At 40.2% G+C, this 25,946-nt stretch overlaps 1 protein-coding gene across 10 annotated transcripts in view; it reads right to left on the reverse strand.

Moving 5' to 3' along the window:
• SULF1 (sulfatase 1) overlaps window positions 1-25,946 on the reverse strand; it is a 181,357-nt gene that overhangs the window by 26,533 nt on the left and 128,878 nt on the right. For 9 of the 10 annotated variants that reach the window (XM_071554381.1, XM_071554385.1, XM_071554379.1 and 6 more), the window contains 7 exons: window positions 20,636-20,787; window positions 18,439-18,608; window positions 6,547-6,697; window positions 5,374-5,549; window positions 4,683-4,811; window positions 4,378-4,434; window positions 3,264-3,393 (listed from right to left, as the gene is read on the reverse strand). In XM_071554381.1, the coding sequence (XP_071410482.1) occupies window positions 3,264-3,393; window positions 4,378-4,434; window positions 4,683-4,811; window positions 5,374-5,549; window positions 6,547-6,697; window positions 18,439-18,608; window positions 20,636-20,787 (965 nt within the window). Of the gene's footprint in view, window positions 1-3,263; window positions 3,394-4,377; window positions 4,435-4,682; window positions 4,812-5,373; window positions 5,550-6,546; window positions 6,698-18,438; window positions 18,609-20,635; window positions 20,788-25,946 lie in introns of those variants that run through there. The other variant, XM_071554387.1, reaches the window with a different exon arrangement.

Consider the following 25,946-nt stretch of genomic DNA (forward strand, 5'->3'; position numbering starts at 1 on the left):
ATCAAAGGAAACAATCAGATTTCCCCTTTGCCTTCTGTTCCCCTGGCTAAAAAAACCTCTGCCCCTCCTCACTATTTTGTCACCATCTCGGGGGTCCTTCACTGGACTTGCTCCAGATAACCCAAGTTCCGCTGCTCATGAAGGTCCCCAACAGAATGCAGTACTTCAGCTGTAGCCCACAGGCACCAAGGTGTGCTCACTTCCCATGACCTGCTAGCAGTGCTCTTGAGATGCAGCTCAGCAGGAGTGCTCCTCTCCTTGGCAAGGGCTCACTGTTGACCCAAGTTAATGATTGCCTGAACAAAGCTCATAGAGTGAACATATCCAATGCACATCTCATTTCTTATACGTTCTCAAGGACGTGAGTGAACTTTTGGAAACTGTCCTCCGATAAAGTGGATTATGAAAAAATAGAAAGGACACAGTGCTCTACCATGAAAGTGCTGCAATTTGTCAGTGTTGCTAAAAAATTTAAATACATTAAAAAAACATGGTGAAAGCAGTTTATATTATACAGATGTTTAATATTTTCTCTTTTCTCCTCCCCATTTTTTAGGTTTGTCTACTTTCAGATAGATATTGGACATCAAAAAATTTAATTAAAAATTATCTTTACTATGCCGAGTTCTTTTCTTTTTTTTTTTTATAGAAAATAAGCTGAAGCAATTACTGTCCAGAGCACCATATCCCTGGAGATTTTGAAACTAGAAGGTCTCAAGATCACACCTCATTTTAATACAGGAAAAACTAATTTTTTTTCTTTTTCAACTTCCTTGTGTTCTCTATTTCAAATAAACTAAATACTGACTTAAGTAATTTTAAGTTAAGAACAAGCTATAAAGGTACTACACAGTACATTGGCATATTGATTCCCCAAATGCTTAGTTTCAGACATTCAGCAGCAACTTCCCACAGACCACTAATTTCATTATTTAAAAATGTGGCAGCAATCACTCATTCTGTGAAGGCAATTTTCATTTAACTGACATTAACTGCAATTGATTAGAGTAAATGTAGGAAGCATTATAAGCCATCGTAATTAAACTGAAGATTTTTTCTATAAACACACTTATGTAATTGAAATTAAATATAATGATCTCTACAGATAAAATGAAGTTAAGTGTCACAGAACAGTATTTCTTTCTTTCTCTTTTCCAAGAGGTGCAAAATGACTGGGCAAATCTGCTGGAGAAACCTTCCATTAAACTATGATGCCTAATAAAGGCACACTGGAACTCATGTGGACTAAAGTAAAATTATTTGACCTACTAACTTCTATTTTTTTAAGGACTTTTCTACATGGAAAAAATCCTGCAGACACTTATTTCACACTGCAGTGCCTCACTTAAGCTCATGCTATTTCAGTGTTGCTCTTTAAATACACACTCTTACTGTTCTGTGTTGGCTTCCTTGTGAGCACCTCATGTAGACCATCCCTGACAGAGAAACTGGCCTTGGTTCTCAGGGCTGGTATGAGAGTGAATGGGGTGGGAGGAGTGGGTCTGTGCACCAGTCCCTGAACGAGCCCAGAGGATGTGCTACCACCCCTCATGATGCTCTGCCTGATGGAATTATCTACAGCCCTGGGCTGAGAACAGAGCTGTGAGCAGTGTTTCCTACTGCTTCAGTTGTGATATCTGGTCAGGGCACTTAACTTTTTAAGTAAAGTTATTCCAAATCCGGATTCTGGTGTAGGAGGTAATAAATATAAGTAATAATTGCAAAGAAAATATTTTGGTACCTTAAAACTAAACATTTTAGCGTCTAACAGTCTAAATGACTTCACTGATCTCCTTTAGCTTTTATAAAATGTTCAGATTTTCAAACTTAATCTCTGTTTACAATGGCAGCGCTTGAACTCCTGAAAACTTTGCCCTTGGGTGAGACTGTGATATTGTGTATATCCTTTAAGAAGTGGCCGCATTTAAGGAGCATGTGTGAGGTGAGAGCTGTGGCAGAGGACCTGACCAAGGATGTGCCAGCCAAAACACTACTCCATTCCAACTTGATTAACCAAGATTTATGGTAACACTGTGCTCTAATGAATGAGAAGGGGAAATGTAGGGACGGAGCATTTCTCCCAGCAAGTGAGCTCTCCCCAGCGCCCTCCCGTTTGCTGTACAGACCTCTACCTGCACCACGGGTGGCTGTGGAGGGGAGGGGAGCACAGTGAAGGCTTTATGCCCTTGTTCAAAACAGCCTCCTGATATTTCAGCGCCAGGCCTACGGCTGGCTGCAGTGGTCTGAGCAAACATCTGAGGGAAGTGCCTGCCTGGGAGAAATCACCTCACACTTCTCTGGGGAGGCGTGTGGGGATGGAGCAGGAGGATGGCATGGCAGTCACAAGCCACTGCTTGAGGTCCCCAGCATGTGCCCCAGCATGGTTGGTGGTGGTGTCAATGAGAAGGCATACAGATTCCTTACACATCTCCCCAGTGAATTAATCTTTATATGTTAGCATATAGGTATAGCATTAATTCAGAACATAATGAAGAGAATTTGGAGTCAGACTCACTTTTTCTTAGTTTAGCTCTCTCCCTGTATACACACTACAGAGCTTCAGGTGTAAGCACAGCAGTCAGGGGTGCAGTAACTTCTGTTTTCATGAGCAGGCAATTAGACCTTTGTATCAAAGTCTGGCCTTATACTGAAATAATTAAGGCTACAAGAAGAAAAACTAATTCTTCAGTATGGATATCCCTGTCTGAATCCTTACAGTGACCTGAAACAGCAAGCACTTCTGAGTAAGGGGACCATTCTACTAAGGTGTTTCAATAAATAACAAAGCATGATGATTACTAAGTGTATTGTTCAGTTGTTCATCGCAGCAAATGAAATCACCTTAGGACTAATCATCTTGCTTCAGTAATTCTGAACTAGCCCAGGGAGTACAAGCCTTCACTGCTCAAAAAGGTTGTCTCCATTACTCATAATTTAACAGTGAATTATCTTGCTTGTTTAGCAATACACTGAATCAAAGAAAAAGTAGTCATTTCACAGTCATTCCATGTTATGTTTGAGCATGGGAGTATTACCCAAAGACCGGTACTGAGACAGTAAACTAAGGGCCAGACCTTCAACACCTAAACTGGAGCACTGCTTAGAGCACTTTGTGTCTGGGTTGGTTTTTTCCCCTGAAGATATTCACAACAATGATCTTTTAGTTACCTTTCAAATACCATATTCTTTAAATTTTTTTGATCCATAGTGTAAAATACATATTCCCCGTGGCACCTGGAAGAGTGCAGTTATTCGTGGCTTACCTGTCCTGGTTGTTCACAGGCTGTCTGATATCTTGCTTGTTGGCACAATTCTTTTACTCTCTCATATTTTGGTAGTTGATTAGACTGTTGAGTGTTTTTGCTGGATTCCTCCTTCTTGCGTAGAAATTTGCTTATAAAAAAATAAAGTTGAACATTTTAAATACATTCTAAACTCTAAAGAAGATGAACATAACTTGGAAACCAAAGTTACCTGAAGGTTTACTGTCTTCTCAGGGAAAAAAATTCCCACATTTCTGTTACAAACCTTCAGGGTAGGTCATGTAGTGAACAAAAGGCTTAGGTGACTGACTGAAAATTACCCAAAGAGAAACAAGAGTTGCTAAATACATCTAACTGGTACAGTTCACCACCATTCATACATAAATGTCTGTTCTTTCACACGGCAAAACTCCCTGACACAGTACTTGCCTCGCTGAAAAATCCTGCTGAAGACACAACAGGACTTTCATATTCAGCGCTAGCTTGGCTGTACCTTATATATTACAATGTCCCTTATATGCCCTGTTTTGTAAGACATTACAGAAGATTTCCATAATCTGTAAATTCATAAAATGCCAAAGGAAAGTGCTGTAAAATTTTTACCCGGAGAAAATTTTCTCAGCAACAACTGGCAAGATGAGAGGATCTAAGAGGTATCAGTGAAAAGAGAAGCAGTTATAGTCATAAATCTAATTTAAATATAAGTATTTTCTTAGCTGGAACAAAAATGAAGAATGCTTCCAATATGCGATGGAAAATACAGAATCAGTTGATAAAAGGATTCTGCACAGCTGGATTTGAAACACAGATTTGGTAAAAAATAAGTCAGATGGTGGCATAACTGGGCACGAGCACAATGTCAGGGAAAGAGGCTAGGAGAGGCACCAGAAAAGCATCCTTTCAAATTTCTTCAGAGGTAGGATTTTGGAGCACAGCCCATTGCAAAGACAGTGGTGGCAAACTAGGAAAGAAGTGAGGCCTTTAAGTTTGCTCATAAAATTTACTGCTTCTCTGACCATAAAAACAAAGAGGAGGGAGCAGAAAGGAAAACACGTACAAGAGAGTGTTCCCAGCAGGCACGCTCTCCCAAAACTCTCTCACCCCTAATAATTACCCTCTTTCCACCAGAAATGTGTCACGCCAAATTTTGGTCTTCTTGTTTGTTCGAAACCTGAAAGTAGAATAATAATATTTACTGCTGCCACTTACTTAAAGCACTGCTGGTGTTAACAAATTATTTTTGAAAAAACAACTCTCCACTTATAAATACACGCAATTTTATGGATGTGCTATTTATGAGACTCTTCAAATGGAAAAGCTGTGTTTGTTGCCATGACACAGCTCATTTTCACAGAATCTCTTTTTGTACTCAGTTATTGAGTTACTCAGGTGTTTGTTTCTGGACTGGTTGAGACCCACCTGTTTCCTGGTCTCTCCAAGTCCAGAAGCTTTAGGACAGATTTGCCATCCATATCTGGAGGTGTGTCAAGTCCAGCTATATCCAGAATTGTTGGAGCGAGATCAATATTCAGAACTATCTGAGGTACTCTGCAAATCAACAGAAAAGGTCATAGTTGTCATGTGTTTGATACATAAGTCTTCACATTCTCTGGGAAATAGAATTGTAATTAATGTTTATCAGGGCTTTGAAAATGTAAAGCTCTACACAAGTGCTAAGTTTAGAAAACCTCCTTTGAAGTCTACAACTCAGAATGATAGGCAAGTACTGCAGGCTGCCACTACAAGGTAAAAGCTCAGCACAATAAAATGAGGCACAGCAGCCACACTGCTCTTGTCTCGTTGAAAATGAGGGCATGATGCCATCCATTCTGATAAACCATGGAGTGAGCAGTAAAGATGATCACACAGTTTTTAAAAGCAAAACCCAGAGTCAAAGCCAAGAGGACTATGCATTACACAGTTTTCTCATCTCCATTATAACTTATTCATAATATGCAAAGTGAGAGGCCTGCCTCTTTTATGAGACTCATAGCTCTGCAACAATAGGGCATCCTTTATGAAATGAAGGTGGACAAAGTGATAGTTACATGCTCTTAGAAACATTTTACATTATGCTCAACAGCTGTGCTAGAGACATAAGAGAACATACACTGATCCCGGCTCTACACTTGGACCACGAATAAAGAAAGGAACTCGAATATCAAAGTCATATGGCATTGACTTCCCCTTGACCAGCCCAAACTGCCCAATATGGTAACCATGGTCAGCAGTGTAAATAATGTAGGTATTCTCCAGTTCTCCCATCTCTGCAAGCATTTGGTGTAACTGCAATACAACAGAGAAAGAACTCTGAGTAAAATGTAGCAAAACATGTTTTGTGCATAATCATGCATAACCACCATATATAAACCTTTAATATACAGGACCAAACATGGCATCAGTGATTCTGTCGACACAGACATTCTGCAGAGAAGCATTTGTACATCTTGTCTTTACTGTGCTGCTAGCAAATCAACTTACAAGTTCAATTTCACATTTGACAGAGGGGACAATGAAACAGGTCCAGAAAATTAGAATAGAAAAAAAATGGTGTAGTTGCATTAATATGTTCAGAATTCATTTTGTACTCAAACACAGATTGTGAAAAAAGTCTGCTACAGCTTTAGGGGAAAAGGTATTCAGATTTGATTTACTGTGTTAGTCTACAACGTGCTCATTCCTTACAGTTGTGGGCTTGGGAAAAGGCTGTAAATTTTTATTAAAGTTTAAAGAAATCTCTCTAGGGGAAGATCTTTGGTCATGGTGCTTGATTTTGGAACAAAAAGTCATACAAAGTACACCTAATAGTTCATGTATCATGTTACCTATAATTAGCTGTACACTGCATAGCCTAACTTCTGCAAACACTTGTAGACTGACACCTGAGTTGCTATGATTTGCCAGTTCCCAGATTTCAGCTGAAGGATGAACTGTGAAGGGAGCATGTGAAATGAATAGAAGTTGTCATGTGTACATCTGTGTCTATCCATGTGTACACACAGTGATGCATCTTCTGTTAATACAAGGTTTTGTATTAGGCCAAGTGACTTTTCCCTTTAAAAAAAGTAATCAGTTTATTGACCCAGCAATTGAAAAAAGAAAGTGAAGAGCTTGGCATTATATTGCAGAGAAACAGAACTAATTTCTGCTGGGGGAAGTGGAGTAATTCTTCATAGCACAATGACTACCCAGAATGTGGTTGGTGAAGGTAAAAAACGAGTTAATTAATTTAATTTTATTACAAACTAAAAAGATTGTATTCACAGTTGTTTCTTGAACTCACTCTTTCCATGGAGTCATCAACTGACATCAGGGTCTGAAGTCTTTTGCGCTGCAAGACATTTGTAAACTCCATGTGGATAGGCAGCATGGGCCCCGTGTACTGCATAATCCAGTGCTTATCCATGTTTGGTGCGTAGTTATAGCTGGGAGTGCTGGAGGAAAAGAATGGATCTGAAAAGCTGTGCAGCATTACAGGCATCAGAGGATGGTGGGAACTCCTCAAGCACAAAAGTAGCCAACAAGTAGTTATATCACAAATTCCATGTGTTATCTGACAAACACAAACAAACATCCTTTCCAAGCTTCACTGGTTCATGCATCACTTCCTTAGAATTTGAGGCACTCAAATACTGCCTTCTGAGCTTTTTTTCAGACTCAAAAACCACAGCAAGATCCATTTTAATATTTGGGATATGCAAAATGTATTCCTTAGACAAATCTGTAATCATTAAAAAGGTTTATCTGCATGATGCATCCCATAAAGATAAGCAGAAAAATTAAGAAAGTCAGAGACCAAAGATGACTGCATCTCCTTAATATTAAGGTAAGCTTCCCTGATGCTTCCAGTAGGAAAATTACCCTTAAACAAAATTCAAAGAAAGATATTTCCAGTGGGACAGAAAAATTTAATAGTCAGTACTAGGAATAGCACCAGAGTTATCAGTTTTCAAGATGCGGCAAAGAGTGAAAACACTTTTTCCCCTTCACCATCATGAAAGGTGAGTGTAGACATTGCCAGGACCCTGAGCACAATCCCCCCAGGACTGACTGCCTGGGTGTAGGTAGTGACAGGAGGCCATGTGGTGGCCTTGAAGGAGAGAGCTGAGAAAGGCATGCAGCCAGCACTGTTGTCTCCAGAACTACGTTCAATCTCCATCACCTGCCCTTGGCCCTCACCTGAGCCATGTCCCAGTGATGCCTGGCGATGTGGTACAGATGCAAATCCCACGCATACCAAAACAACAGTTACTTAGACATTAAATATTGTTTAAGTACTATTTTTCCAATGTGAATGTAAAGCACATGCATTACCAGCACGTGAACTATGACAACAATATCGAGCTAATACTGCTATCAATACAAGTAGTAAGAAGCAAGGGCACACAGTCCCACCCAAAGCAAAGAATGACGCTTTAGGAGTTTGCACAAACATCAAAGGAAAGATTAAAGTTAAGTACTCTAGTACTAGAGTGAATTTTTGAAGGATATAATTTAGGAAACAACACTATGAACACAGATACATCACCTTGGAAGGAAAGGTACTGCAAAAAATATGCCAAGTAAATGTGCTGTACAGACAAATATGTTACAAAAGGTCTACATGACGACTAAAAGGTAAAGAGCGACCAAACAAACCCCATGTTCCATAATGGTTTCATCTATGTATGAGCAATTTCCTTCTCTAGGGAGAAGGAATCTAGGCATTGTCATTTTGATTAAGTTCTTTTGGTTTCATTCTTCCCGTTTTCTAATACACTGCAGTACGTGATAAATGATTCGCAGCACTACATTTGAAAATAGACATAAAGTGAAAAAAATACTGTTGCATGATTAGATTTATTTGATTCTTATGATTCTCTTTTCAGTTTATAATAAAATAAAAATACAATTCAATATTAATTTACGGTTTAGTTCCTGAAGATTATAATGTGTGTTAACAAAAGGTACATTTCCCCACTGAATTATTTATGTGTAGTTGTCTTTTTTCAGAGGTAGCACTGAACAATACCAGAATATTGTATACTGGTAACTTAAAGTCACACCTTTCACCAGTTCTTCATTTTAATTTACGTGGTTGTATGTGATCACAGAGCAGTGGAATCAGTTGATTTTACTGTATCAGCTATGGTATGCACAATCTATAACTATGTATTCCACGGATAAAAACCAGCTGAAAGGATAACATAATGGACATAATGGACATATAGTCAACTGCTACAAGTTAATGGAGTCCACATTTTAAGTGGACACCATTTATTCAGAATTTAGGTAGACTTTTAGACGTATGCCTCTAGAACACACAGTTGTCTTGACTAACCTACTTAACCATTACCTTCAAGGAAAAGAGAAGTGAGGCAACAGTATCACAAGATTTTTGAACCTTTGATAGAGATTAAGAAGTATGAAAAGGTTAGCACCCTACTAAGCAGAGATGAGCATTCCTTTTCTGCTGGAAATTCTTGTATTTTATGTTGAAAGATCAGTTTTTTGTAATTTCTCATGGCTGAAGTCTGATTTTTAAAATGAATACTGCCACAGAATTAATAAAATTTATCCCAGGAGCACAGCCGTGTGTTGCTAGCTAGTCATCAGTCCTAGTAGAGGGACTGATGGAGCCCCAGACCTTGAAGAAGCAAGCTGTAGGAGTTTTGGTCACCTATCAGTAATCAGCAACATTGACAGAATACTTCCAGTGCAAACTTTCCTCTGTTTCTTTGGAAGTCTGTCAAACAAGATGTTTTCCCATGAAAGAGCTCAGTTTTGATTAATCAGCATTTTCTAGTAAAACCCTACTTTTTCTCCGTGGAGTTCTGAGTGCCCCTGCCACAGAGGAATGAGGTGGCTGTGAGCTGCGCTCAGCCTGCCGCGCCGTGACAGCCTGCTGCTGTGCCAGAAAGGAGAGCCAGCTGCTGGAGCAGGCTCGGCTCTCATGTTCCCAGGCCATTGTGAGGAGCCTCCTCCACATAATGGATCGTCTTTAAAAGCAGCACTCAAGGGTTTAGCCGGGCGGTTAAAACCTTTCACAGACACTTTCCAAATGCATTTTGAATTTTCTGGGTGAGAAATGCAGCAGGCAGAGACTGAGCAGAATTTTCCTCTCAGCCAATTCCAGGAACAGGTCCTTCTGTGAAACATCCAGTGTCACTGGCTGATGGAAATGTGAAACAGGGGTCCAAAGTGTCAGAGAAAGAGTACTAGGCAAGAGACAGAAATTAATTCCAAAACCCCACAGCTTGTCTATGTTTCCTCTGCATCCCTGTTTGTTGGGCCTTTCAGAAATCCACCAGAATGGCACTGGTTGTCAGGCACAAGATCTGACTTTGCCCTCACATCTGTCTACTTGTTGTGTACAAGAAACAAACAAACAAACAAACAAACAAACACACACATACTACAGAGGAGAATCCTGGGGAGAATATTGCTGATTTCTGAAAGCTTTTACATGTAAACAGACCTCTTCCCTGTCAGTGATAACTGTTTATCACGACATTTTTATTCTTGAAGCAGCTGGAGATACCAACTAAATGTTCAGCTGTTATAAGCCCTTGAAATTCATTATGGTACAGACTGTCACTGTTTCTATTCTTTCATTGTTGGGAACGATTTTGCTCTGTATTGACAAATACAGCTGTAAAGTAATATGGACATCTACATTTCCTTGATTCTTCTTTGCACTAGAAGTATAAAGTCGACGATATGTATCATGTCTTCTGTTGTCTTTTCTCAGTCAAGGAGGCTACATTAGTTGATCCATGATCACCAGACAGTGCCAGGTAGCCCGTTATTTTCAGGTTGTCCATGGCCTCTAAGGAGCAAGGAGCTCAGTAGTATTTGCCATTCTTGTAGAATACACTAACTTGGGCAAATCTAGATTGCTCAGTTACTGTTTTACATTTGTCCAACACATAGAATGCAGAGCTTAATACACAGAGACTTCTTGGCACTTCATGACAGATCTGTTCTGACACTGGGCAGGACAGAGGAAGATGCCCCGGTGTAGGGTCACAGACCCATACCGGGCCTGACTGGTTACGGGGAAACACCTTAGCACCTGGAAAGGGTGTTCCCAGAGACCACTGTCATCTGACAACGGACTACCCAAGAAAGGACAAAGAAACCCAAGTGGCTTCCCGAAAGTGCTCACGACAGACTGATAGGATTAACAGAGAACGGAGTGTTAAGGAAATAGCATAGCCTTTGTGAAGTTCCATCATCGTTGCAGGGGTAGCCAAGGAGCAGCCCAGTCTCCTTCCACTCCTTTGGACAATCTAGGGGTGAGCAACCATTCACGCTGGTTTGGTTTTTTTTACCTCATACCTTATGCTTTATATCTTATAGATTAGTATCTTTCACCTTTACCCCAAAGAAACAATATTTACTACGTATATTTTGCTACTTTGCTACTAATTTTACCTTTCCTTACGCCTTAATTTACCAGCTATATATCTTACTTTTTTTCATTGTTTTGTTTTGTTACACTGTACTTCATTGCTGACTTGTTAGTGGTTTAAGTTTTGCAGTCCCTTAGTGAGTTAACGTGTAGTTAGTGGGAAGCGGCTATATTCTTTCTTTCTGCTTTGTGTTAACGAGTGTATGTTTAGATTTTGTTTCAGTCTTTGTATATCGCTCTGCCGCGGAGGGGGCGATTGTTTGAGTTTTGTATTGTTGCTGGAGTTTTGCATTGAGACTGAGATTGCTGTGCTGTTTTGCAGAGTGCGGTTTTGTGTTTTGTTTTTTTATTAAGTGCAATCATCCGGATTAAATGTTATTACCAACAACCCAACCCTTATAGTAATTGTCACATACTTGTATTAATAAAAGTTACTTCGAAAACTACTAGAGTTAGTCCAGTTTGTTTCTGGTGCGCTGACAGCGATATAACTTGTAAGAGAACTTCACAGAGAAGGTTCTCTCTTGCTATTATGTGCAGTCCCCATATCAGAGTATCAAAAGTCCTGTCAATCTCAGCCAATCTGTCTAGCGTAGAGTCTCTAGGTAAGACGCGGACAGACTGTTTTGGGCTTTAAAAGGCTTTTCTATTCTGGGGACACACAGCCAATAAAAATATATGAATACAGGTGGGACAAGAATTATTTGCATTTCTGCCCCTTTCTCACATGACACCAAGTTCATGAAATTTTGAGTTGATACCTTCAGTTTAACTAAAAAAAACCCAAATGCTTAACAATAACAAACGCTAAACACAGTCAGTCACTTTCCTATAAGCATGTCCTCTTAATGAAAACAGTAATTCACCCTGAGGCTTTGTTATCATTCACCTTTCTGCCTAAATAAATTTACAGAGATATCTAGGGATAATTAAATGTTCTATAGGCTATGGAAGGAGTAAAAATCTACAAGCACTAGTGCACTTTTCTCTTTAAAGGAAGATTCACCACAAAATCTCTAATTTATTTATCTGTAAGCATTAGTTCAAATAGGTACTTATGTTGAGAGAAAAGGAGTTGTATTATCAGTCACCTTTGAGGTCAAAATGCCTCAGTAACTCTTCCTGAAAACACATTTCCTATATTTATATATATATAAATGTGAACTACAAATTAAAGACTGCATCTTATTTGGTTTTTAAGTTACCACAGTAACTGTAAGTTTGGCAAGAAATAAAAAAAAAAGAACCAGACCAAACAACCCCCAAAAATGTATGCTTTTACTTAAGGATCTACTAGAATGGGTCCCCAAGCAGCAAATATTTCAGAAATTAATTTCATTATCTTCTACCAGTAACTGAACTGAATTGTGATATTCAATGAAGTAAGTGGAATAACGCCCTTTTGCAAATCATTACTACAAAAAGATACTTTAAGAAAAGAATGGGAGATTCAACTTGAATAATGCTGTTTACACAGTTGTGGTACCTGTGTGAAGAAGAAATAAAGTACAGCATATTTTAAGAACTTCCAGAACAACTTAATATTAATGTTTGCTTTCTAAAAAATTATCTAAATATATACAAGTCTCTAACAGATGGGTTAATATGGAAAGAAATAAACATATTTACAAACATTTGTTCAATTGCTTGTAGTAAGAATCTGTGTTTGTCCCTACTTACGGTTTCCTAATTCCCCTCTGTTTCTATTCAACAAAAGAAAATCATGTTCACAAAAATACTGCCTAAAAATTTTTGGGTTTGAATAATTCAATAGTTCTCAGGGGTTTTTATCCTGAAAGTGTTTGGCTAATCTGTTTGGATTGGGAGTCCTCCAGTTAGTGAAAATAATAGAGTACTTAGGTGCCCCAGAAATATTTTCCTTTCATGAAAATAAAAGTCAACAACATTTTAAAGTAATACCTATAGTAATACCAATTGAGAAAAATGAATAGTTTCTGTACAGAATTAGTATCTCTATTATTCTTTGAAATATGATTAGCAAACACAATGTAAGTAGTTATGTTTCTTCAGAAAAAAATGTAAATAAACAAAAGGAAGTAAACTCTTTGTTCCAGGGAAAGCAGATTTTCAGGTTTAGACACTGTTCGTGGAAAGCAGGAGGCCTAGTTTCTGGACAAAATTGAAATGTAAAAAGAACCAAACCCATGACTATAGTCAGTATTAATGTGAAGTTGAATTTCACCAAATTGGGTCTACTTTTACTGACTTTTAAAAGGGGAATCTTTTAAACCCAGTGGTATTTATAGATCTGGGGATGTGAGGTATGAAAGTTTGACTCCTGAAGTGTAACACAACTGCTGTATTTCAGAATAAAGAAGTAAAAAAGTTGTTACTTGTTAAATATAACGGCTTTTTATTTTAGGAAACATTATTTTTTGCTGCTGCAGAAGTTAATTGTGCAACTAGAATCTTACATTCCTATTTCACACCATTTCTTCTAGTCTGGTTTAAAGTCACACTCCCAATGACACATGATGATTTTGATCATCAGTGCTGAGGCCAGCACTGACACAATATACTGACATGTCAAGATTTATTACTGATGCCAATGGATGATCCCACTGCAATGGTCAAATGTCCACATTACTACAAATAACATTGTAACTGCCGATGTTTGAGGCTCAGCCTCAGTGACTCCAGATGCAGCCACCTCACACCCCAGACTCTCAGTTAAGACTCCTCTGGGGATCAAGAGGCACAAGAGAACTTCTCTTCATGCTTCACTACTGCAGACACACTGCTACCTCCACACCTGGGCTACCAGCAACTATCATATGATCTTTAAACGGAAATATGAAGTTTCGCCTTTCATATAATCTACCTTTTCTCACATTAACTTGGAGAGGTTTCTGATCTCTGCCAAGATACTATTTCTCCTGAGATCCCTAGCTTGGCAATAGGATTTCTCCCAGGTAGTCATAAAATCTGTCTGTCATTCCTCCTGCCAGCCCAAGGATCTTTAACTCAGCACAGCCAGCAGTGTTTCAGATTTCCATTTTTTACATTCTTCAGTAAGTCTGCCTCCCGCAGATCTTTGCTTCTAATGTTTGTTTACTTCACAGCTTATAAACAGCTCAAGTCTGATTCGCAGTACCCTTAGGATTGGTTCACACTGGAAGGTAAAGGGAAGTTAAAGTGCCAGAGGCCCTGAGCAACTGAGAATACAGGCTTTCATTAGAGCATCCTTTGAGTCAGAGCTTTCCAGCTCAGCTGTCTGATGGAACAAGATTGTCCTGTAACATAACTTCATGACTACATATTTAACAACATTCCAAAGGTCGAGCAATCCTGCTCTCCAAGAGATGATATTTATTACCACAACAAAAATCTATGTATTGCTTTCATCAAGTACATCTTTCCAGTCCCATTTTCTTCCACAGAAGTAATTTCTGGGCATAGCTGGAGTACATACATTAGTATGATTTATTTTCAGAAAATATATTACTCATTGTGGTGACAGCAGCCAGGATAAACCTTCAGAAATATTTTTAGATGTCAGAAATGGGACATACTTTAAGAAGAGCAGAAGTAAGAGAGTGGGAGGGAGAATGGATGCTTAAAAACAATGGAGTGTCTGCTGCTTCCAGTATGATATAGTTTAATGTAGAGTATTGGCATGGAAGAGAATTTAGGGGTGGATAATGTTGTAGTTTGGGATTATTATGTAAATTCTCTCCCCTGCCACTTAACTGCCCAGGCCAGCAGTTAACAAAAGAAGTAGTTAACTGTTGATCACTTGGGTGGGGGCAGGTTTTTCTCTTTTGGTTTTTTTTGGATATTCTTTCCAGTCTTGGCTCGGTGGAACGCGGGAGTGGGGGGTTCGAGGAGGCAGGCTGCCCTGCTGGTTACTGCTGGGGCTTTCCTGGCTGTCTCGCTGCCGCTGTGCCCGGACTGCTTTTCTGGCCACGCGGCTGCTGCTGCCTGCCCCTGACTGGTTCTGACCGTGTTGCTGCTGCTGCCTGCCTTGGATTTGCTTCTGGTTGCTCATACTTTTCTGCTTCTTGGACAGGGAACACAGGGGGAAGAGATGGAGTCCATCTGAAAGCCCACTGCTCGTCTGTCTCGCTGGAAAGGGACTGAAACTCACTCTGCAGCCAGCCGGGCTGTGACATTGACACTGAAGTATAACTTTTCTTCCCAGAGGAAAACCTGCTGGGTTTTGTTGTTGTTTGTTTTTTTTTCTTTCTCTTGTGGTGTTGGGGAAGTGGGTTGCACTAGTCTGTTTACATATATATATGTATATATATGTATATATATATCAGTTATCCTTCTTGTATTAAAATTCCTTTTCTTAAATTTGATAAAGAGTGGTATGATTATCGTGGAGGAGGCCCCTCCCCTGCTTGTGGGTAAACATTTTGGTTTTTTCCCCTCAAACCAAGACATATAGTTTGTCTTTCATTTTAACCTGGAGTTGGTAAGAATTAGCAGGAATCACTTAATATTAATTATTAAGTTGTGTACATATAATTACTGTTCTTGAAGACTTTTCATGCCACTCCAACAGGCTGTTTGTGCTGAGGAGGACAGGACTGTAACATAATGATGGTATGTAATTCCTCATTTTCTTTTTGGCTTTGATGTTTTTTTCATAAATCTTATGGACTTTGTGCTACATTCATTTGATTTTCTTCTTGCCATGTTGATAAAGGGAGGAAATGAGACCAAGAGACGCCCACATTTGAGGGCAGAACTCTCCCTGAACTGGGTTTCCTGAGGTAGTCACCCCCCTCTTTATATGTGCCAGGGGAAAACTTCTAAACAAACTTCTGGGTTGTGGGTTGTTGAGTTTTTTGTTTTGTTTTGGGTTTTTTGTGGTTTTGTTTGTTTGTTTTTTAATTTACAGAAGCAGCATTTCAATCAAGTGACAGGCATTTTACCAGTAAAGGGACATCACATAATTTAATGGTGTGCTTCAGCTACTGTTCTTTCAAGAAAAACTTCCCCTCACATGTGGTTGACAGGCTATCTTAATCCTTGGTTTGTAGGTATAACCTTCCATCTCAGTTTGTTAAGCCAGCAAGCAGCTTTTGACCCGGTTTCCCTTCTTTGTTGGAGGTAGGCGTTACAGTAACATGATATAGCAACTACATTTTTAAAAACAAAATCCAAGGTCAGATGGCTGTCACCCAAGGTCAAAATGAAAGAGATTCAAATGGTGCTTGACCACCAAGGAAGAAAACCTAAGGGTTAAATGTTCAAATTACACAAACCTTGCCAGGAGGGATTTTATTGTTCTTGTGTTGTTTTCACAGGGAGCATTGAGTATTTCTGTAAGAACTGAACTTGTTATATCTTTTAGAGCATGTTGCTAATATTTCTGGTAGAGAAATCAGTTGTTTGGAATCTTCAGCCACACAAATTGACGGTTTATCTTCATTTTGTCTCATTTCTTCGTCTGCAGACTGAACTTTAACACATGCCGTCAGTCAGTGCAAGAAGAAACACAAAACAACGCAGCAAGGATCTCCTGAGGTCAATAGAGAAAAAACTCTTTCCAAGAAGTTTGCCAAGAAATCAACAACACCAGAAAAAAAGAAGCACAGCCAAGGGCTCTCACAAGTAGCCTAGCAGAGCAAGGTATTTAGACTGCAGGAGTCTACACAAACAAAAATTAATTTACACTCAAGTACTTAAATGATACTAAGCCTCAAACAGATAACTAGGGTCTTTGCGTGATCTTTGCAGGTAACATGCAACCTGTACAGCACGAGGAGGTAGTTAAAAACCTGGAGACTAACTAAATCCATTTGTTCTAGCAGCACAAACTAGAGAAAACAAGTAAGGTGAAAACACCAAGCAGTAGAAAGCGTCAAGGGCATGACAAACCAAAGCAAGTTCCAACAAGTGCTTTTCAGAAGACAGTGAGCAAGGAGTCTAAAATGAGTTGCTTTGGCCTGGGGAGAGGTAGGGGGAGATTCAATGATTCCAGTGCTTTTCTTCCAGACACTGTGCCCACAGCTGAATGAAAACAGTTGGAATCCTACCCTCCTGTATGATGGATAGTCCCCCAGCAGACAGGATGGCTTGCCTCAGGCCAGGCAGTCTGTGCCACTAAAGGAGAAGCAATCTGTTGAACGGGGTGAGAACAAGTAGGAATAACTCTCTTGCTATGAAAAGTGACAATTGAAAGGAGGCATGTGAGAGATCCATTAAATTTGATGTAGTGGCTATTCACTATTCTTCACAAGGTGGGAATTAAGAGACAGGTGGCATAACCAACCTCCAGGTTTAGAAGAAAAGCAAAGGTGGACCTTTGCCCTCAGTGCATGGAGTGACACCATGGAACTTGCTGCCACAAAATGGTGGGGCTGCCACCAGAGCTGAAAAAGAGATCAGACTGATGCAAAGAGACTGGGGCACACTGACCTGGATGCTTCACTTAAAGTGATGATTTTCAGAAGCTGGAAAAAGAGGGAAAAAAATTTTGTGGGGTTTTTCCTCCCCCCGCCCTGCCCAAGCATTCCCTGCTGCTTTCTGCTGGATCACATAATGCAGGATACTGACTTAAAAAGGCCTTTCATACAACCCAATATAACAGGTTCTATGTGTTCATGTCTTATTTGCAAACTAAAATCTTCATTTCATTAGATCTCTGTATAGGTAGGAATTATTCTGAATATCTAAATAACTACAAAACATGGCTGACTTGCAAAGTCTAGTCTCAGGAATGTGGGATCATTGAGAATATAGGATTGTAAGGTCAGGGAAGCTTGTGTATCTGGAAAGTAGCAGGTAGTAAGAGGATAAAAAACCACAAACTAACATGCCATGAACTTTAAATCTCTTTTTGGCCTCAAGTAGTGATCAGTTTATGCATGCAGTTTAATGCAGTCACTGCTACATTGCAACTTTAAAGTAGTTAACGTAACTACAAAAAACACCTTTCGGTGTGAGCTACTGCAGTGTACAAAATGCAATTTGTAGACCAAGAAGCTTTCCCACTATCTTATGAAACTGATTCCTCCTCATTTTGAGAGGACAAATGACTGTACAATCCTGCTGAAATATTTTATTAAGGTGGGGTTTGAAAAGTAAAGATATTGTTTAAGACCAAACGGAAAGACTGGTCTACAAACCCACAGTAGACACAAGTGCAATGGAAAGCTTCCATAGCATCTCACTGAAAGGGCAAGGACTCAGAGTATTCAAGGTATGAAGCAAGATGTGGAATCCAGAACTATCCACAGATTTTAGCTGGAGTTGGTTTCAGTTCTAAAAACAAAAGGAATAGTTCTTTTTTTATTATTATAGTTTAATCACCAGGAAAGATTAAGGATGTTATTTTAAAATGCAATCTAATAGACTATTTTGGGAATCTGCCAGTATCTAGCCTATAAACAAATCTGGTGCACTCAAAAGCTTCAAAAGGGTGTTTTTACTCTCAATGCAGTCAGTTAGTTAGAGGCCAGGAAGCACATATCTTAGAGGAAAATGAAGGAAGTAATATCTTTCCAACAGATCCTGACCTGTGTCTACATATTTTCAAGGTATTGTAAGAAGCTGCCCTTACAAAGCCAAATACTGACCTTTTAATCTCCCACAACTTCCCAGGAGGAAAAGAGCTTCTCTCTGCTCTAATAATGGTCAGAGCTGTCACTCTCCCCCGCAAAAGGAGCAAGCATGGCAAAAAAACCAAGGAAACATTCACTCCTGAGTTTATTATACTTGAATTCTCTGTTCCTGAGATATGTCCATAAACAAACACCTCACAGCAGTAGGTACAAGGAGCAGGTCTGGCAGTGGGTGACTTTGACTTACATATGCTGGGAAGCATTGGGGTAGAGCTCTGAGAACTGCGGTGCAGAATCCTCGGGGCCATGGGGTGCAGCGTGGCTGATGACCATCATTATGGGCCTATGGGGATATATCCTCTTAGACATTCTGAAGTAATTAATGCTCTCATTAGTGATTAGATCTGTGAAGTAGTCCTGGAACATACGATTAACACAAAGCAAGTTACAAAGTGCATGATTAATTAGATCACATAGTATCATGTTATTATGTTATTTTCAAGTCCTCATTAAAGCTCAGATCAGGAAGTAAAAACATACCATCAGAGAGATATATGATTTGAGGGAGCATAGAGGAGACCAAGCAGTAATTACTTTCTTAAGCAGGCAATGCCACAGAAAATGAGACAGTACTTTGCAAATCAGATACAACAGAAAGCATTAAGTAAATTTGATTACCAGATTTTGTTATATAATGTCAAGTAACATTTAAAATGACAGACTGTACTGACAAAGATATGTTTCTTGGATTTCACTGATAAAACACTTCACAAGGTACTGGCTCCCAACTAACATTGACTCTTACACTGGTTTTATGCTCACATAAACCTTTCTTGCAGAGTCTTTGTTCAGACTCTACTTTCGCATGTGTACAAAGTGGAACAGATTGCAAAAAATCTTTTATCAAAGAAATTGCAAATGAGAATGTAGGGTGCAGTTGAATTCCTGCAGGCTCTGTTCACTTAATTGTGCAACTTTTAAGCAGTGCAGCTGCTGAGATTAAGGTTGTGACTCGCTAATAAACTGGCTTAACCCACAGCCAAGGTGGCAAATGGAAGCCTACAAGGGGAAGGGAGGAAATGGAACTAAGAAAAAAAGATGAAAACTTAAATTAAACCACCTGCCACCTTAGAGTATTCACTGTTGGCCTGGAGGTCTAGAGCAAGCTTCACTGAGAAAGTGCTTAGACAATGTTTGTAATTTCAAGCACTTCCAGGCATGACTAATCTTATGTTGTGGATTCCAGGCCCCAAACAGCTGCAAAAGCAGAGCCTGAGGGACAAGGTCTGTGTCGCATGTCAGTGGCAGGACAAGCCAACCAGCTGTGACCTCCTTGCTCACCTGCTCCCTCTGTCCTCTGTCCCTTCCCCTCTCCTGTAGCAAACTTGGAGCACATACAGTAGCCCTGGCTGCTCCAAACACTGGAAGCATATGGAAGAGACAGTGAATGATCTTTTAGTTTCCAAAATGGATAATTAGTGCAAGGCACCAGGGTTGAGATAATTTTGGGGTTTGTGGCCTGTTCAAATGAATGCCTGTATGAGTGCTCTCCCAAAGCATCTGATCCCCTTCTGCTTCCCTATTTATTCTAGCTATATACACAGGCTGTGTAAGGAATGCATAACTAACCAATATTCTTTATTTTCTTTTTTTTTTTACTCTCTATAAATATATAATCAGTATCATGTAATTTCTATGGATGGGAAAATCAGAAACAGGCATTGTGAGCTTCCAATAAAACCTCTTTACATGGGTCAGAAACCACAGCTGCAACATCTGTATCGTTTTCCTTGAGCCAGTTGGAGGAAATTCCAAATTGCTTTCTGCAGGCTGGAAAGTCTGCGATCTGCGCTCCCAAGCCTTTCCGAGAAACTTCATGGCAGTGGGCAGGTCACCCTGGTATACTTTCCACACTTTGTCAAGAGCACAAACAAGCTCTGAACTTTTCCAACGGCCATGTTCTTGCACTTATCTATTCTTGTAGTCATATCCGGAGCCTGACACCACAGGCATACAGCCTTTCTTTGGTGTGCACTATATCATGGAAAACAGCATTAACTGAGATTTCTTCTGTGGGTAATAACTCACAACACTCAGCAAACTTTAAAGTTCAGTAGCGCAAAAAGGCACACTTATTTTGGCCAAAAGCTTTTATTTACTATTTTCTTCTGCCACCAAACCATCACTTGCTAGGAGAGAGGGAGCGAAGGAGGGAGAGTGGAAGGGAGGAACTACCAGCCTCTACTGAAGAGCCCTTGGAAACTTTCTTCTGTTGAGTGATTAATATTCCCACATGGAAATTGATCTGCAATGCTCCGGAGAGAAAATGACATCTCAATTTCATGGTTGTAGTTGGTTAAGCAATTAATTACGTGGTTAATTAATTATCTGAAAGCTATTTTTATATGGATTAATCATGCGGCATTTATGTGTCTGGAAAATACCTTTGCATAATCAAATCCATGCTTCTCTTTGTTACCATTGCGAGAAATGGTGTAATTATAGAAGCGAGAGTTCTTCACTAATCCAACCCACTCTCTCCACCCAGGAGGGATGTAGCTGCCATTGTATTCATTGAGGTATTTCCCAAAAAAAGCTGTAAAGTAAAAAAAAAAAAAAAAGAACACACACACACACATAAGGCTTTGCAATCCAAGTCTTTTAGTCTGAGTCAAAAGAAGGCATGAATGAAGAGAAAATGTGTTAGAATGAGTCAGAGTTGCTTTACCAAAATTCTTCCTTTTATAGCTTAGAGGGTTTTGAAATTAAAATAACCGATTTCCAGAATTTTATGAGAGTTGAGAGCCTTCATGACTATTCTTAATCTTTTAGAATCTAATACTCATTATTTTCAAGGCATTAATAATTTTTATTTTTAAGAGAGGGTACGTTGCTCTTGGTTTCCAGTTGAATATGGAATAAAAACTCAGTGCCCAGAGGAAATATCTGAGAAACACTTTGTGACTTTAAGCATGTTCTGTGATGTTTTGAAGCCCAGCTTCTGACTTTTTGAAAGTTTGGGCTTGCAATCCTGGCTACATTTGCTGGTTTGATAAAAGGTTTAGAAAGTCCAGATATCCATCCTGCTGTGACACATTTCAGTAGAGCAAGAGGGAATCCTGACCCTGCTTTGTTGCCACATCTTCTCTACGATATTATATAAAGCTAACAGAGACAAAGGCTTGGAGGTCAAGCACCTCTACCTGGCCTGCCAAACTGCATGTATTTTTTTCCATTAGCTCAAGGTGACAAGTCAGAACCCACTCCGACTGAAAATTTCAGCCTTTGCCGTTGGGCCCAGGAGGGTTTGCCAATTCCTCTGTAAGGAAGTAAGAAAAAAGCAATCTCACAATGCAATGGGCTCCCAGCTATCTGGGAGTGTGGATTGCCTATGCCAAACATACACAGACACAAAAAGCCAGCCAACTGGCTTTGGGAGGGAGCATTAATGTTGGCATGCCACCCTGGCAAATGCAGCCATGTTGCTTCTAGGGAGAGACTGGTATGGAAGGTCTTTAGCTGCAAATGTATGGTCTGTGGCCTGGATAGAATAGTCAGTTGGATGGCTCTCGCCTGCCTTTCCATTGCCTGGGAAGTGCAAATACAAAACGCCTGATCAGGTCTGCAACTTGGGTTTCTAGGGATTTATTACCTCCAGTTCAGTCCTGGCAAGTTACCCTGTGGGTGTCTCAGTAACTTCACTGTTTTCATCTTTAATTATCTTGAGGTTTACAAGACCCTGGATGGCCACCTGTGCCAGAAGTTCTGCTGCCTGTATCCCCAGTAGTCTGCACACAGGTACTCCAGGTGCTCACAACATGAGAAATTGCTGAAGAGGAGGGAATGACAGAGAACTCTCCCTTTCCAGGTACCTCTCCCTTTCCAGGGAAGGAGCTCCGCTGGGTAATAGCTGCCCTGCTCCCTGCACCCCTCACAGTGCCCCACCTCCTGTTCTCAGTGCCAGACCCAACTCAGCAGCCAAGCCTGCCCTCAAAAAGCTGCTGCCCGGAGCTGCTGTCCCTTGGCTGGGCCATGGCACACAGCTCAAACCCCTGTACTTGTTTCCTACTAGGAAGTGAAGTCACACTGAAAAACCTCACATCCAACCTAGACACAGTCAATCTAACAAAAAAAGCGCATTTGTGGAAGGCCTCAAATTATTCAGATCTGATTGATGTGGGCATGGTGAACTTCTTGGGGAAACTAGTGGAAAAATGAAAATGTTCACAAATAAGACTTGCCTGAGGCAAGATAAATAAGACGCAATCCAATCGAGGTACTGCCAAATGTCACTAACCAGAGATTACAGTCATATATAACGTTACTTTCCTATACCATTTGGAATGTGACATATAAACAACTCCTACAGACACTAGACCAGGCTTCCAGCTCTTCCTCCCACAGCCACCAAGAATGCAATCCAGCCTGTCTCCTTTTTACTCCTGAGGCCAACCAGAAGTTGAGAACTGTGAGGTGAAGAGGGTGACAGCAGGCAGGAAATATGTGCCCAGCACTGTTTTCTCCTGGAATGGAAACCATACCTCTCTCTAAGGCAGTCAAACTGGGTTAAACTTTCAGCCAGAAGTCATGGGAAAGTGTAAGTGTAAAGGCTGAAATACTGTGAGAAGGGAAGCCAAGGAAAGAGTAGAAGAGTAAGAGAAGTCAGAGAGAGACAACAGTGAAGAAAAGTATGGGAATGACGTGATTGAGAGAGAGGAAGAGTTGCTGAGCCAAGCAAAATCAAGGACAGTCTGTGGTTACTGGGGAAATCTGAGGTCAGCCCTCCTGAGTGCCATTCCAGATTCACCAGCAGCTACTGCACGACTTTGAGAAGCCTCTGAGTGCCATGCTCATCAGTAGAAGGGTCTACTGCCAACCTGCCTCCCACAAACATCAGAAGCTTTCAAGCTGTGAAATGGAAGTTATCGCAATTTATCATACAGAATGGTTTGATCGCCCCATCTATTCTTAAGATTGACTCATACAGAAACCTGGATTCTGCTATTTACAGTCTTGCCAAACTTCAATCCTTTGTGGTGATAGTTTCCATGCTATCTGACTCAGAATGCATTTTGTTCTACAAACCTTTTAGCCAAAAACTTCAGTGATTTCCAAGAAAAAGACTAGGGGAAAATAAACGGATTTGCCCATTCAAAAATAATTGTCAAGCTTTTCTCTATGAAGTTCTAGTGTTTGTAGATTTTGATGTAGTGCCTTTGTAAATAACAAAGGTGGCTATGAAAATCTGTCACAAAATGACCAAGCACACAGATGCTAAGGAAAGTCTTACTCCAGCTTCTCAGTTTAACATCACCATGGGGTGTTCCCTTATGGACCTGAGAAGGTTCCCACAGCTTCAGTTTTGGCACTAAAACAAAAAGCTGTCAGGTTCTTTCTCTCCTCTCCTACCTCTTTTGATATTCGTTACCTGAGAGAAAGCCACCAGCACAAAAAGTAGAGATGAAATGACCTGGGGCACAAGGGCGAGAACAGATAAATTGAATTTAGAAAAGTAAAGGGTGGCTTGGAGCTGGTGGGGGCCAATTCATCTTGGAATTTCCTTGCTTTAGATTCCTTAATTTTCCAACTTTAACAATGTTTTGTTAGCTCCCTTTTGGCCCCCTGAATCCCACATTTTGGTGCATGTTATGAGACTTTGGATTGACAGCCTGAACCATTCACCTTTGTGTTGGCAATGATTTAGTATTTTATCATAAGAATAATCTCAGTGCTGTCAAGTTTTAAGCAGCTCCCTGAACGACAGTTTGCAGAAATAGATGTTTCCCCCTGTTGCAGAGTAAACCAGTTCCCATGTCAAATGTGTAGCAAAGCCCTGAATACCAGCAAAAGCGGCAATGACCGTGACAATGGATTGCATTTGCCAAACTGCTTTAACCAAAACTGGTTTGTTGGTCAAAAGCTCAGGAGGATATGAGTAGTTAGACAGATGAAGGGAAAAGCCAGGCTTTTACTGAAATACAAGAGTTCAGTCCCTGCACCATGTGGTTTTCTGAGTGCCACTGAGTATAGGATAGGGTGAACGACTCAGAGCTGGGGCCCAGTGCCAGCAGTTAGTGTCTGGCTCTTCATGCTCTGAATGAAGACAGGTGCCAGAGTAAGTGGAAAGCACAGTAATGTCCATGGGGCCAAATAACAATCAGCAAGTAAACACAACGGTGTCCTAGTTGTTTTCAGTTTAACCAGAAGATTGTAAACAACCAAAGCACTATGGAATACATCACAGAACTGCCCCAGAACTGACACTGCGATGTGCAAATGTCCTTGTTGGGTCTTTACAGTTGGCTTGTAGAGTCAACTCCCATCCTTAAGTTAGGTGTAGTCCAACACCTCCTGAATTGTCCAAGTCTGAGTACCAACTGAGAAGGCTCAGCTTTAGAAGCCACTCGTAGTCAGCAGTTAGAGGGCTTACGAGGCCATTTCTGCTTGTAATTAGTAAAATGGAGATTATGACTCAATGGGTAAAAGCCTCATTAAAAAGTAATGCCATTTCAAGGGACATCCTTTCATTATTGAATGTAATGGCCCCCACAGGGATAACAGGAAAGATAAATGCCCATTTTTGCATTTTAATAACACAATTTTTATCTGCATTCTGGCAGTTTTGCTAACTGCTCCCAGGACACACTGTTATTTTTTAATCACATGTAGTGTAGTTTAATATATCAGAATAATTGTATTCAGCAAGAGCATGTTCAATTAAGGTTATGCAAACAATAACACATGGCATGGTGAATACTGATGTGGACATCTATGTACCTCTGGAGGGGCTGCAGAATATATTCAGAACATGAATAGATGCCTTAATACAAATTTTTGTTTCCCCTTTAGCAATTAGCTAATGATTTCTGAATTGGACTGGGAGATCCAGGCAGTTGCAATGGGTGCAAGACAAGGGGAATTTGACCCAGGGGATCTCTAGAATTTGAAGCCTGTGACTGTGACTCAAATTCTCATAATTCCTAGGACTTTATTCCCCAGCTTTTTTTACAAGCAATTATGACTAATGTTTACAGTGTTACACAATAGGGTTAGTCCTCTAAGTCCTGTCAGCATTAGTGGATTAGTGTACAGGTGAACAGGCTACATCTACTCGTGAGACATCCTTGCACTTCCACAGATCAAAGGACGTATATTACGCTCTATACTCCTGTTATTTGTTGAGACTTACAGGAATGTTTCTGATTTAAACCAAACCCAAACCTTTACAAAGGCATGCTGCAGAAAGGTTTAGTCAGTGTGACCCAGACAAGAGCTTTAAGTAGACAGCCCACTTCCTTTAACAAAGTCAGGAAACCATTTACAGGAGTTGCAAAGCACTGTTTATATGACATTTCAGGGCTGACACACAATGATTCTGTGCTTCTGGGGACAGAGCCCAACATAACTCCAATTTCCGGATTATTCCAGTAAACTCCTCCTTGCTTTCTTCCCATTATGCAAGCCATAGATTCAGATCTGAGCAGTTTGATTTTTCCCTTCGGTTGAAAAATTGCAGAGGAATAGTGTATCACGTCACTGGAGTGCAAAAAGTCAGCTCAGTGTGCCAGCACTGCCTAGGAAATGAAATAAGCTTTGTTCCAAAAAATACGGTAAGGAAATTGAGGCACCAAAAGGTTAACCTTCAGCTAGACCTAAGTCACACTGTAAGCCCGTGGCATTGCCAAGAATGTAATTCAGATTTCTCAGTTCCCAGTCTTGTAACTTAAATGTAGTAGAAAACATCAGGTTTTCTAC

The sequence above is a fragment of the Pithys albifrons genome, chromosome 4 (assembly GCF_047495875.1).
Source record: "Pithys albifrons albifrons isolate INPA30051 chromosome 4, PitAlb_v1, whole genome shotgun sequence".
NCBI lineage: Eukaryota > Metazoa > Chordata > Aves > Passeriformes > Thamnophilidae > Pithys > Pithys albifrons.